Source organism: Cajanus cajan, chromosome 2, assembly GCF_000230855.2.
Source record: "Cajanus cajan strain Asha chromosome 2, NIPB_CcT2T_4, whole genome shotgun sequence".
Lineage (NCBI taxonomy): Eukaryota > Viridiplantae > Streptophyta > Magnoliopsida > Fabales > Fabaceae > Cajanus > Cajanus cajan.
In genome coordinates this window covers 70202612-70217589 of record NC_138518.1, presented here as the reverse complement: position 1 = coordinate 70217589, position 14978 = coordinate 70202612, and the positions used below count along the sequence as shown (strand labels likewise).

General features: G+C 32.3%; 2 protein-coding genes across 5 annotated transcripts; both read left to right on the top strand.

The window, feature by feature from the left end:
• The first annotated feature begins 64 nt into the window (after positions 1–64).
• On the top strand, positions 65–4215 carry ASHR2 (ASH1-related protein 2). 4 transcript variants are annotated; one of them, XR_003804703.2, is made up of 5 exons: positions 65–145; positions 228–301; positions 1471–2947; positions 3140–3250; positions 3943–4215. XR_003804703.2 is itself a non-coding variant. In XM_029272718.2 (4 exons), the coding sequence occupies exon 3, from the start codon at positions 1671–1673 to the stop codon at positions 2925–2927; it is 1257 nt and encodes a 418-aa protein (XP_029128551.1). In that variant the 5' UTR covers positions 65–145; positions 228–301; positions 1471–1670; the 3' UTR covers positions 2928–2947; positions 3943–4215. The 4 variants fall into 4 exon arrangements, 3 of the variants coding, with proteins under 3 accessions (XP_029128551.1, XP_082925004.1, XP_020222991.1); XM_029272718.2 differs by lacking the exon at positions 3140–3250; XM_083068878.1 differs by lacking the exon at positions 3140–3250 and having other exon boundaries at positions 1471–2972.
• A 2524-nt stretch (positions 4216–6739) lies between these two features.
• Positions 6740–8651, top strand: LOC109805266 (XRI1-like protein). The gene is made up of 5 exons (XM_020367288.3): positions 6740–6944; positions 7083–7249; positions 7374–7467; positions 7697–7861; positions 8188–8651. Exons 1-5 carry the CDS (start codon positions 6833–6835, stop codon positions 8454–8456), a joined length of 807 nt encoding a protein of 268 aa, XP_020222877.1. The 5' UTR covers positions 6740–6832; the 3' UTR covers positions 8457–8651.
• Positions 8652–14978: the final 6327 nt, after the last annotated feature.

Sequence of the window (14978 nt, the reverse complement as noted above, 5' to 3'; positions counted from 1 at the left end):
GTTTGGACCTAATTAGGCCGCAAGAAGAAGTGAAGGGCCCGGCCCACTAATAAAACCCTTAACAGGGCACATAACTAGTTGTCTTTCTCTTTCCGCAGGGTTTTTAACAAAACTAGTGCTTCCTTGAAGTCATGGTGCGAGTGAGGTAAGTGAAATGCGTTCCGTTTTTAACTTAACTACTCGTTCAAGTTAAGATCATAATCATAACTACTCGTTCCGCTGTGCAGTTTCATTTTTCAACCATTCAATATTTATTGATTGATTTTCGTGTTAGAAGCAGCTCCAATATTGTGAGTGACCGGTAAGTAACTTTGATTCATTGAACCTTCCCAGCAACGTCTCATATTCGTGTCCTGTTTGTGTAATTTGTTATTCCCGTTGTTTCTGTTCGTTTTTATCCCAATTTCGTAGTAAAAGGGTCGTGTACCATGTTCCAAAAACTCAAAACATTTGAGAATTGAGGAACTTCACATTATTGTCACACATTGAGGCAAAAGAAGTAAATTATGGTTATAGAATAATAATGACCTGTTTGGCTTCAACATCCACCAGCTCTATTTAGCTCTCACATGGTTAGATACTTAGATTAAATGCAGACAAAACAATCTTTCACGCCCTTCCCTCTATCCTCTTGTTTATCCATAATGTTAAGGTGATAAGTGATATTGAATCATGTTTTTGTAAAATTTTATTTTGTAGGTATAATTTTATTTTGTATAAAGTTTTTTTTTTATTGTTTTTTTATTAGTAGGTATGATTGTTTGTCTCTGATGAATCAGAACCAAAACTCAAAATTTGTTTGTTGTGAATCTGAATTGAATTATGTTTTTGGTTTTCTTGTTATGAGATTGAGGCTTTTAGTTATGAGAAATCACCCTATGGTTAATCATAGGTAACGAGAGTTATGTGATAAAATGTTCTTGTGCTACTAAGATATCCTCAACTATGAAGTCCCAACATGATTAGAAGAAGCGTGCTGAATAAGCATCCTCCCCTTGAGCTGTATTGACTATTGGGAATAACTATCAAAGCTTTCTCTATGGTTTCTTCCCTAGAAATGCATCCATCAAGCTCAACATTCGTTTCATCTGGGTCACTAAGTGATAGAAAAGAAGTACTAGAATTCTTATGATGTTCTGTTGTCTAAAATAAAATCATACTTGAATCTTTAGACCAATTGAAACTTATTCACTAAGAAGGGAATTACTAGGAAAAAAATCTTCATTGTACGTAAATAAATTAAAAAAAGGATTTAGTTGGTTTTATTGTTATGATAAAATGCTGTTCCCTTGTGATTTTGGAAGCTGTAGCATTTTAATGTGATGTACTGATTCGAATTAGATCTTAATGTAAAAGAATAGGCAGATTTACCAATCTATGTTGATGCAAATTTACCATAATGCTTTCATTAGACAGATAACGCACTGTAAAATCCTTCTCACCAATTTTATTTTTTGGTTCATCTTGCAGCTGTTTTGATTTTTGATTGCTTAGAATCACTTGGAGAAAAGGGAAAAGGAGTGCTTGTTATAGTTTGTACAGAACCTGAAAGGTGATTTTGTTCAAGTTGTCTTTTGATCCCAGTAGTGTGCAGCAAGAAAATATATCCAAAAAACTTATTGGTGTCAGCTATTTAATTTTGGGAATTGGCAATTTGAAAATACATAAAAATGTCATTGTCTGCTCCAACTTCCCTTTTGAAGGTGGAGGAAATAGAAGGAAGAGGGAGGGGAATGGTTGCATCACAACCTCTTAAAGCTGGTCAAATTGTCCTCAAAGACTCTCCCATTCTGCTGTATTCGGCATTGCCCTTGATCACAAAGTCTTTGTCTTCTTCCTCCTCTGCCTCGACTTCCTGCTTCTGTGATCACTGCTTCAGAACCTTGCCTCCATCTTTACAGGGAGGTTCTTCATCATCCACAATTCTGTGCCCCAATTGTTGCTACCATCGTTTCTGCAGCTCAAGCTGTCTTTCAAAAGCACTGAACTCCTCCCATTCTTCTTGGGTATGTCAAGCATTATCTCGTCTCAGAGCCAATTCTCTACTGCTTGAGCAGCCCCTTGAGTGCCAAGTCCAAGCTAATTTTCTCATTGCTGCCTACAATCTTGCCAATGTCTCCCCTTCAGACTTTCAAATTATGCTTACTCTTCAGGGTTCTCCTGATGATTCCACCATTGGGGCAGCTCAGTTCCTACACCCCCTTATTTCATCCCTCTGCTCACTTGCTCTCATTAGCCCCCAGAATGGATTTTCTTTAGAACACACTGCTGCGCTTCTTGCCAAGGACAAGCTCAATGCCTTTGGCATAATGCAGCCTTTCTCTGTTGATGATGACCGGAGGTCTGTCAGAGCCTATGGCATTTACCCCTATGCCTCCTTTTTTAACCATGATTGCCTTCCCAATGCATGCAGATTTGATTATGTTGACGCTAATCCACCTGATGATGGCCATAATACTGACTTTATTATTAGGATGATTCATGATGTTCCCCAAGGTAGAGAGATCTGTTTGAGTTATTTCCCTGTGAATGAAAACTATTCTAGTAGGCAGAAGAGATTGATTGAAGACTATGGCTTCACCTGTAATTGTGATCGATGTAATGTGGAATCAAATTGGTCTGATAATGAAAGTGTTGAAGATAATGCAGAGGATGAAGAGGAGGTTATGGATGAGGACCAATGTGAAACTATGGAAGCATCAGACACCGACAATCATCCCCATGAAGATAATAATGATTTCCCACATGCTTACTTCTTTTTAAAATACATGTGTGACAGGACAAATTGCTGGGGAACTTTAGCTCCTTTACCTCCGCAGGGTGATACTCCATCTGATGTCATGGAATGCAATGTCTGTGGCAAATTGAAGAGTGACGATACAATTGATATTGATGAAGGGCAAGATGGAGTTTCCATGGAGGACTAAGCGACTAGGATGCTACTTTTGTGAGTAACCTGCTTTCATCTGAATGTTAGTTTATTTTTTACTCAATTTATTTTGTCACTATCTTTTTGTCCCTTCTACGTCTGTGTTTGCATATGTTCCTTAATTTCAGTGCTCACAATTTCTAAAGATACATTAACTTGCCCATAAACTTTTGTGGTTGTCAAGTGAGTAATTCTTTGGTTTTCTTGTAGAAAACAATGGTCGTACTTACCATTGAAGAACTTATTTTAGGAGAATGAAACTTCTTCAGATTCTGAAGCCTCATGGACCTTTGAATGCATGGTTTTTTTAGTAGACAAAAGGTACAGATATGAAGTACTTGGTTACCAAGGAATAAGAATGCTTTGTCCTTCTGGCCATATGGATAACCGGTCAGACTGAGTTTTTTTAATTTTTTTTTGTTTTTTGGGTTGTTATTATTTTGTTTCTGGTTTGACCAAGTATGTTTTGAACTCTTGATGATGTCATCGATTTACTGCCAAACCATCAGTCTCGAGTCTATGTTCAAGTTATGTCTTAAATGAAAGGTAATGCACAATACCCGATAACCAGAGTAAGGGAAGGAATGAAGAATAGGAAGAGCTTTTGGTCTCTGGGATGATCAAGAATTGGAGTCCATGCCATGCAAAAATAAGTAACCTTTAGTTAAATAATTGGCTTGGTGAATGGTTTAATGGTCATTTAAAATGGAAAGTTATCATTTTTAACCTTCTATTCCACCCTTTTTGTACGCAGCTTGTTCATCACACCTATCAACGCTTTATACATTTACATACACATTTATATCCTTTTCTTTAGAATTTTAAAAAGTATGTCTTGTTATCCTGTAGAAACTTTCGACTTACTCTTTATTTTTATTGATGTCCTCACGTTCTTTGAATTTAATTGGTTTGGTGCTCCATTACTTGTTTTGGACCAATTATGCACGGAATGTTCACCTCACCACCCTCTTTCATTTGATTTTGGGTTTATTTACAAGATTAATTTATTGTAGGTATTGTTGCATGTTGCATGTTGCATGTCGGAGGGAATTCTTCGTAGATTTTGCGCATGTTACACTCTGTACAAGCTGAGACCAATGCGTACCACACAAGAATCAACTGTGACTTTTTTGTGTTGTTTTTGAGAGTACAATAGTATGTTCTATGCTCTGGTTTGTTGCTTTATTCAAAATTCTGCTTTAACATTGCCGGCAAAACATTAGCATCTCAGTTTTTGAAATGTACTAATGATAATTTGCACGAGCACAATGCTTGGCAATATTTAACTGTTTCTTTATATTATTATTTTTAGTTAAAAATGAAATTATTTTGTAAATGAAAAGCAGATAAAATAATTAAACTAAAAAGTATAAATATTTTTAATTTCAGAAAATGTGTATACATCGGATATTATCACATCTGCAATATACACGTACTTGTACGAGACTTTGCCGAAATTTATGGACTACATTTTTTTTTCTTTTGAATGAAATATATATATATTTTCTAATAGAAAATTGTTTCAAGACGTATGAATATTAAAGGAAACACGTTGGGGCTATTCAAACCCGAAGTTAAACGCGTATGGTATCGTTTTTATTAGCGAAAGGAACCCAAATTTGTTAAGAGCCTTGAAGAAAATCAACATCGGTAATACCTGTCAAAGAAAAACTACAAACTCATACCAACTTTTCACTTGAATCATAAATTCTCGTCAATTGACGGCTTAATATATTGAATCTCCGAAAAACCATTCTGGTATAATGCAGAGAAACTTCTGTGATGAAAAAAGAGTAAATAGTTTTAACATGTATATAATTTTTCTTTTACATTATTATCGAATCACAAATTGTATATAATAAACTGATACTATTGTTATCAGTTTAACACGTCCATTAAACTGAAAAAATAGCATTACTTCAATTGATACAATTGTTGTCGGTGGAGTATCCGCCGATAGCGGTGATTAATTTCTGTTACGTTGGAGGCACCTCAAAAGGTAGGATAGCTGGCCCTAAAATTTAACACGGCTGCATATATAAGGCAGGATTCGAACTCCTGATCTTGCTTAAGCATAGATAAACCCCTATTGCTAAACTACACGCTTGGAGTTATCAGTTTTACGTTAATAACACGTCTATTAAACTAAAAAAAAAAAAAAAGTAGCATTAATTCAACTGGTACAATTCAATTTTAAGATCAAGTTCCAATTTAAATGAATTTATTAAAAAATTAATAAGGATCTTTTAATTCTTGAAGAGGTTTAGGTAAAAGAATTTTTTTTTTTTTTGCTTTCTCATAATTAAGCTGTACCAAATTTTGACCTACAATTCCTCTCTCCATATTAGGTCATAATCATTCTTTATAAAAGAAAAAAATAAATTGAGGTGTAATTATATATATTTTAATTTAAAGGAGTTTGGCCAAAAAGAAAAGCGTTAAAATTGAGATGATGAGTAACTAGTCGTCAAAGTCCTAGCACTCAATTTATCTTTTTGGTGTTTGGTAGTGTATTTTGATTCCTCTCTTTTTTTTCTTTTTTTTTAATGCACAACATTAAATTAATATTTTTAAAGCAAAATGGGATGACTCGTTCATAAAAAAAAATATTCCTTTACTTTCTTTTTTCCTTTGAATAGTAAACAATTAAAAATCCCCCTGCAGTGATTAAATTTTTATTCAACGCTTTGGATTCAATTAGGTAAATTTCTCATTCCCATGAATACCTGAACTGAAGTACTAAATATTTAGACACCAACACCATAATTGTTTGCCCATTTCATCTAACACTCAAGTTGATATAGTACTCAGGAAATAGTTGCTGGGAATGTAAATGGAAATTATGCTTTTTGAAACTTCAATGAATTCAAATTTCCTCCACATGTTTCACTGACTCAAACATTTCACTTTTAATTGTGTACCATGTACTACTTAACTAATGGAAGTTCATGGGCTGTGGTGGGGTTTATGGTGTTCTTGATTGAACTCCAGTTTCATTTATATATTAATGTGTATGATGAATTCATTTTTTTCTTCATGAACATGATTTACTTATAATCTTAAAAATAAAATATTTGAAAGATGTAATTTTTGTTTATCAAATATTATTTTAATATTAAAATTCGATCTTAAAAGGAGCAGATCAACATATAACTCAAGTATTTACTGATTGGAAAAATTTATAAGAAGAGAAAGCCTAGAGTGCATCAATCAATATCCACACAAACTACAATGCCTGAGTCTGTGTGCAACAAAATTCCACAAAATAGAACCATTCAAACCCTAGGATAAAAAAGGTGGTCCTAAGACCAAACCCATAATTTAATTCATCTTCTTCTTCTACTCATCTTTTAACCTTACCTGGGCCCCTCAACAGCATGCCCTCTGGTGGGGCCCTTTTGTTATATGCCACCCACCAAGTTGATTTTCCATGTGGTGGAAGATATGACCCTCACAATGAGTGAGAGAATGTGCAAGAGAAAGAAAAACGAATGCCCCATTGGAGAAACGGTTGGTAACCATACCATACAGAGGGTCCAGGAAGAAAAACACAAAAGGGAAAGCTGAAATTTGAATTATGTCTCTTTGGGGGCATGTCTTTTCCACACCTTTGCTTTACATTTAAGAGCAGAAGCACAATATGATAACCTTTGCAATTATTTAGTCCCCCACATATATAACCAAGAAAATATATAATAAATTTTAAAAAACTAAAGTGAACACATGCATTTTCAGAATCCCAAGAAACATCCACTTTTCTCCTTAGCCTGCGTTGACTGACTCATACTAGCTACTACCACTGTTTCTTAAACTCATCCATGCTTTTCTGTTTTCTTCCACAACTTGTACATAAATAGACCCTTCCCATCATTTTTTGTTGCCACCGAGTCACACTATTACAAAATGAACCACCTTCATTCTCTATCTTACACTACTACTACTAGCCTCTGTGGTTCTTCCCTAGGTTGGGATTATCACAACCTTGGAGTTCTCAACGCGGACAAAATGTCTTTAAGTACTACTACTACTCCTACTTTTCTTTCTCTTTATATTCATTCTTCAATGCATTGCTTCCTCCTTGGATAACGAAATTAATGCTTATAACTAGCTAAGTGTTACAATGCAATGATTGGTGATAATATTCAATATGCAGTGCCAGCTATGGAGGGAAGTACACCACCCTTCTCACCTCAACACTCCGATTTCTCAACTGGCTATCTCGAAGATGCTTTGCTTGAATCATGTGAACGTTCCAAACGTAGACGCTTGATGCCATGTGCTGATGAACTTAGCAAGAGTTTCATTGATGATCTTGAGCAGGTATAGCTAACTATATATACTGTTTCTTTCAATGTTTGTTTATCTCTCTTTTTATCAGTTTGGTATTCTCTTCTTGTTCTTGGAGTGAGACTGAATAAGTGACTATCATGTCTTTACTCTTCAGAGCTTCTGGAATTTCAACCCCTTATGGCACCAACCAGTAGAGAACTTCAACTTCTACTGCATGAACCAGATAGAAAGGTTTTGTGGATTTTCAGGTATATGTTATATATGTACTGCTAGCTTGTTACATGAATTTGGTTCAAAATGCTACTGTTGAAGCAAAACACAGAACAATATATATACTGTTGCCTTAGTAATTAATTTATTGAGAAAAAGGGTCCCGAAGAAAAATAAACGAATGAATGAGAACAACATTGATAATTGGTTATGATTGCGCTTCTACTTGTACTCTTTTTTTAATTTGTCATATATGATATATTTTAGATGAGCATATAAGCACATCAAGGAGCGAGGAAGCAAACATTCTTCTGGCTGAAACCAAAACACCGGAAGAGACAATATCAGCCTCTGAATCTTTAAATTCATCCTCATCTTCATACAAACAACCGGTGACATGCAAAATCATAGACCCCACAGTTTCCCCAGCAGGTACTATATTCTCTTTCTCTTCATAATATCATAATACATAGGAAAAAACTTCATTTTCCCATTACTGTGATTCAATCAGAAGTAAAGTTTCATTACAGTAATTTACGTAATAAATATGTTTTAATCAGAATTAAAATTTTATCTCAGTAATTTGTATAATAAAAGTTTTTTTAAAAATCAACATAAATCACTAAGGTGGAACTCTAATTCTGATGGATACGACACAAAAACATTCATGGAACTCGTCTAAGTTTTGTCTTGATATACACTATCTGTTTGTATGAATACATTAATAAATGCTCATTGTACTTCCAATTAATGAACAGGTAGCGAAGAGATGAGAAAGAAGAAGGTGCTGTATCCATTTGCATTGGTGAAGCCAGGAGGGAGAGAAGGTGATGTGACGTTGAATGACATAAATGAGAGGATCCTAATGCCTCCCACAAGGCCAGTGAGGCATCCAGTTGGGGACTTTGCATGTCGGCCATGCGTGTCCACAGAGGGTCCAGGCCTTTCAGGGAAAGCAGTGGTGGCCCTTACTAGAATTCACACACAGGGAAGAGGCACAATCACTATTATCAGAACCAAAGGCTAAGCAATATTGAGAAGAACTGTTATGTTATGTTATGGCTACCACCTAGATAGCTTTTACTTGAAGCAGCTTTTTGGGCCTGATTTGCTTTGTTTTCATCAGTCCTTCTTCCAATTGTAAAGATGGAAAGCGATATCTATGTATGTGCATACACCTTATATAATACTTGAACCTTATGTTAAAGCTGTTCTTCCCAGAGATTCAGGCCCAACATCAACAATTATTTGATTTGAGTGTTGTGCTGTCGTGCTGGCTGCTATGGTAGCCAATAATATATAATAATATTGGTAGGAAATAAAAGGAATAAAGAGGAGAAGGGGGGTAAAAACAAATAAACATACAAAAGATATAGCACAATGGAATTAAGGTTTTCTGCCACTGGCTAGGACTTTTGATCTTTGACATAGACACAACAGTAGATAGCTTTGTTTCTGCACCCTCACTTTTTTCTTGATCAGGATATATGTGTCCTTGTGTGTTATATGGTTAATTGAAGTAAGGTGCAAGAGAAATAAGTTCACATTTTACAGCAGGTAATTTTTTTAAAATTAGATTAATATAAATCCATTCTTGTGGTGGTTGACCATTAACAACTAAATACATTATAACTATGAGTAAGGGTCAAGATTTTAAAAATGGTCCACCATCTTCAAGATTTTTGGAGTATCAGCAACAGCAATATAACTACATCAACTGTATTTGTTCATAAATTTCTACAATATCAAAGATTACGATAAAACTATAAATTGCACCCACAATTTAAAACCTTGCTATGATATAATTTCTGTGTTAAACATATGCTTGTTTGCAATGATAAAAATCAGTGAATTTCTTCAAGAAGAGCTCGTGTATTATTTTTTTAAAACATTCAAACAATTCATTGCATCCACATTAAAAAGGATTTGTTCACAGAATTTGAGTGAAAAAAGGAAATGAGGACAAAGCAAGGACGTTCTAATGCAATAATATAATTTAATATCTAGCCGCAGTAATAACATATTAACACTCAATACAATTCTAGCTATATCACATTAAACACCTACACTAAAATACAAAGAAGCACGTTAAAGCGTTGAGCAAATCTAATGTAGAAGCAAGTATTCTTTCTCTTTTCTCTTTCTCTTTATTGATAAAATATAACACTACTTTTATGATACTGCCAGACAGAAGAGATAAGGATACCTGTACTTAATTACCAACTCCAAAGGTTTAAATTGACTTTTGGTAATATAAAGACAACTTACAGCTACCCCAAGGACTTTTGCCTCTTTTCTTTATTAAGAATTGAACCTAAAACTTAATTTTACTTTATCACATCCCAAACTTCTAATTAAGTTGCTTCAAATATATATATGCACATTCCATCTACCTCCATTGTCTGGGAAATTTTTCCTTCATATAGTTAATAAACTTACTATTATAATTAATTGTTTGATAGTGAAAGATATTGATAGGCTAAGATTCTCACAACACACTAAAGAACAAACAATATATGACAAATGGGGAGAAAGAATAGTCTCATGAACTAACTAATACCTCAAGCGATCATGAGTCATATACTTAATATTATAATGTAGTTGTTGGAACAAAAAGGCCTAATTTCTTCATGCGTAGTTGTTATGTATGTGTTCTTGAGAGGTCAAACCCTGATCAATTTTAAAGAATGCAAATTATGGACAATATCTAGCATGGGGCCCATGAATCATCAGTACCGATTTCTAAACCAAATTTGGGTCACCATGTATCTCTGCATGCTGTGTGGAACCACTATCCTAATTTGATATATTCTATTATTTTGGTAACGTTTGTGTTGTGTTGCAAAAATCATTAATTTCATTGGCACATGACTTAGTGGCATTTGATCATATATATCATAAGAGTATGACCTACCTCACTTGAAGGGAACACTGTCACAGCTGTACGGCAGAAGTCAACATCTAATCTGACCTCACATATATATATATATATGTATGCATATGCATGTGTTTGGTGCATTGAGTGGAAGATATATGTCTATGACTATGATGTATTTATGCATGGTTTTGTCTCAAATAGAAACCATATATTAGATGAATTGAACTATGATCCTCTGACTTTTTCCCTTTTCCAAATATTCTTTTGGACCATCCTCTTTTATGTGATTTTTTGGACCGTTTGTTTGCCTTGTATCGCTATATTGTGTGTTTATAGTTTCACTTTTTTAAAATGCTATAATTTGAATGTAAGAAATTTTAGTTAAGAAACAGGTAAGCATAGCGATTTTTCAATGGCTAATGGAAAACTTAATCATTATGCAGTTGTGAAACTCCAAATGAAATGACAACAAAATAAGCCAGAAATAAATGATGAAATGATTCCTTTGCCTGGATTCTCACACATGACAACACAATAATAGACTTGGGCTTTTTAAAGGGGAAATTTATAATACATTTTTTTATCTGCTTTTAATATTATATATATAAATTAACGAGAAAAAAAATGGACAGCTTTTATTTTTAAATTGCTATATATATGTAAGGGGGGAAAATGTAGTATATATGTATCCATTTCTATGTCTCGAAAAAATTTAAAAAATAATTCCTAACTTACCTTTATATCGTGATATGTAAAACACTTTCCTGAATCCACCATTTCATTGGTGAATTAAAAGTAAGGATTAGTTCTCATGACAAGTGCTATCGATGGGGTTGGCTTTTCTAGGTCAAGGTAAATCATTAATTTATTTAACCTTAAAAGATTATGATGTTTATACACTTGAATATTTTTAATTTTATACGAAATTTAACCCGAGAGGCATTCAGGCCATCACGTGTACTTGATTGCAAAATTTAACTGATGTGAATTTAATTTGTGATTTTGAATTTGAGTCTTGAACTCATCTTTATACATAGATACTTAAAAAAATAAATATTTTGTCGCTGATGATCCTACGGAGAATTTGTTGGGTGAAGAGTATGTGGTTATTAATAAAAAAAAATCAATTTGAATAGAATCATGATTTGATAAGAGCAACTTTATTTAATTTGTAACTGTTTATTTACCTTTGTGATGATACGCATAATATAAGATAGGAAAAAAAATAATGAAATAATTGCTTCTATAAACATTTTTTTAATCTAGTTTTATGCTTGAAACGTGATCACTGATCAGCATAACATGAAAAGCACAGTATTTGAATTAAAATTACTCAGACAAAACAAAACTTCCGTGATTTCACTTCGTTGACAAGTAACAACATGATATCATCATCAAGTCTCAACTTATGACTAAAATGACTAGGTCAAACTTTGTCACACTAGTTTAAACAAAATATTATACAGACATAACATTTCTGCAGTTAAGTTTCACTAGCTAATTATATTGATTAAATTTTTAATCCCATATTAATTAATAATGATAAAGAATTAATAGCAATAATTTTGAAATAAGGTACAATTTACATTTTTTTCCTGTTTCCAACGTTTAAAAACTTTGAAGATGATTACGTTCAGAATCAAAGAAGAAAAAATTCGTCCCAAGTTGTAAGGTAGATGAAATGGCCCATGTCAGGGTCCTCGATCTCTATTATTAAATGTGTGATCATAATTAAAGAAACACAATATGAATCAAAGTGGGTTCCACGCTAATGAAAATCATAATTCATGATTGTCTACTCAAGAATAGATTGTAGGGTCGAGCAACATGTTGTTTAAATTACCACTTATTTTAATTAGAACATGCCACAATTAATGTTCTGTCCTATTTGCTCTTTATGTATGCAGTTGATTCAATTATAGTTTGTGATGAATAATTAATCTAAGGTCCAGAAACTAAGTCAAAATTTATAATTTTATAATTCAACTTAAGAACTAAATTGATGAATACTAATATTTCAATAAATTCATACCGTAATTTCTTAGTTTTATCAGTGTTGGATTCTCATTTGTTAATTATATTGGCATGCCTCGTGAATCCTACTTTATGAAAGGGTTTAGATCACAAAATTAGCAATATGTAAGAGTGGTGGCATGCACACGCGAACACAGTGGACGAATAATGCTTAATCCTTTCGTCTTCATCCTCTAAAGTCTGAATATCATATATATATATATATATAAAGGAGGCATGGCAAATAATAGGTGGACGAAGAGTCGTAAGTAAGAACCTAACATAATTTAATTAATACCATGCGATGCATGTGATAATAGAAGCTAATATGAAGCATTAGTGTCTTAGCTTCGCTTTATTAAATTCTCTCTTAGAATATGATACTTTCCGTCCTATATCTTGGATCACCGTACAAATAAAGCGCAGCCCTTTATTTAGGGTAGGCTTATAAGTAAAAGAGCAATGAGAATTTACTTTTCGACCTGTAGCATGATCTGAAAACTAATATTAATATATCTATTTATATGAGATACGATCAAATGACACCAGTCTTAAATTTTACTTTAACATCAATTTTTTTCTATTTATTGCTCAATTTTTATTTAATTCAAAGATTAATATTCATTTTAATTATCAAAATAAAATTAAATGTTGAGATACTTAAAATTAGTTGTTATCATTGATTATACTTTCACTACCACTACAATCAATGTTTCCAGTGTCATGATAGTGGTTGCAGTAAATTAATTTAAAGATTGAAATCCATATCAATCTTTAGATTACATAAAAATAAGCCGATAGCATCTTGTTTCAAAGTTTAATTTGTTGTCATTTGGTTTTATTTATATAAGTTGATAGAGAGTATGTATATGAGAATGAGAATGGTCAATTGATCAATCTTTACATCAAAATATAGATAAATTAAATTAAAAGACTTATCTAAATCAACAAATACAATTGTTATTATCATTATTGTTGTTGTTAATATTGTAGTTGTTATTGTCACTATTATTATCATTAGCAGGATTATTGTCATTGTCATTGTTATCATTTGTTGTGAAGGTCACAATAATAGTGACAATGATTGTAATAGGCATGATGATATTGATTGATGAGGTGGTGATAGTTAAGATGGTAACAATGATGATAGAGACAATGATAGTAGTGATAATAATAATTGTAGTGTTAATAATAATAATAATAATTGTGATAGCGACAATAACAGTCGTGACCACAATTGAGAGTGGTGGTGGGGATAAAAATGACTATAGTAAATATTTATTATTTATTACTCGTACATGCAATTGAAATAGTTGATCACCAAATGGGAAAAGAAAAAACAAATTGCATGAATTGGTGATTGAAACATATCAATTGCTATATAAACAAAATGCATAATATCAATCACTAAGTTGGTCGCTAAATTATAAATAAAATTAAATGTTAAAAGTAGGATAAAATATATTTTTAATCCTTCTAAAATTTCTCAAGTTTGATTTTAGTCCTTCTAAATTTTTTAATCCTTATAATTTTGAAATGCATTACTTTTAATCTTTAAAATAGTTTAAATAGTGTTTTATAATTATTTTTAAGTGCTCTAATGTATTATAAAAGTTAACAAACTCACTATTATAGTAGTTTGTGATTATAAAACAATACAAAATCAGTGCGTAGCTTTTTTAAAGGGTTATCTAATGTATTTGCATAATTTGTGATTGCTATGGTGGTGGCGGTAAAGATGATGGTGGTGGTAGTAATGATGATAGAAACAATAGTAGTGGTAATGGTAATAATCATGGTAGTAGTGATGACAATAGTAGTAACAATGATAATAATAATAATAGTGATGATGATAATGATTATGCATAATCAAGAGTGATGGTGAGGATGACGACGGTGGAGATGGTGGCAACAACCACCACTTCATTGTCATCAATGCTACCACCATTACCATGATTAATAACATTGGTGACAATAATCAATCTCAATTCTTAAATTAAAATAGATGATTTAAATTAAAAGATTTACTTAACATTAGAATTGTCATTATCATTGTTATTATTGTTGTTACTAATATCATCATTATTAATATCATTATTATTGTTGTTATCATTATCTCTACCGTCACAATACTAACACTGTCAACAATGATAATGATAATAACACTAGTAATGAGTGACAAAATTTATTAATATAATCACATTTTTTATGTTGATTGTTGGTTCACCTATCATAAAAATAAAAAATAAAAAAAAAACTCTTTCTAAGTTAGGTATAACACCTAGCCTATAATATGTGGGAGAGAATCAACTTTTAAAAATTGAATTATTTAACTAATTTAAACATTATTATGCTAGTTATATATAATTATTAGAGTTTTATTATTAGAGTGACAACTATAATTATTAGAGTTTTCAAATCTTATTCAACAGTGTAGACCTCATTAAAAATAGGTTGAGAAGTCGTAAATGAATCAATTATTAAAAATACTTTTACTAAAATCTAAAATGAACAACTTTAAAAATTTAGAAAAAAAAGTTGATTCACAATGAAGACTAAAAACTGTGATGATCAGATCGAATTTCGATATTAAAACCTATAAAGTAATTATGAAAATTAATCTAAATTAATTAGTTTATTCCGATTACATGTATTCAT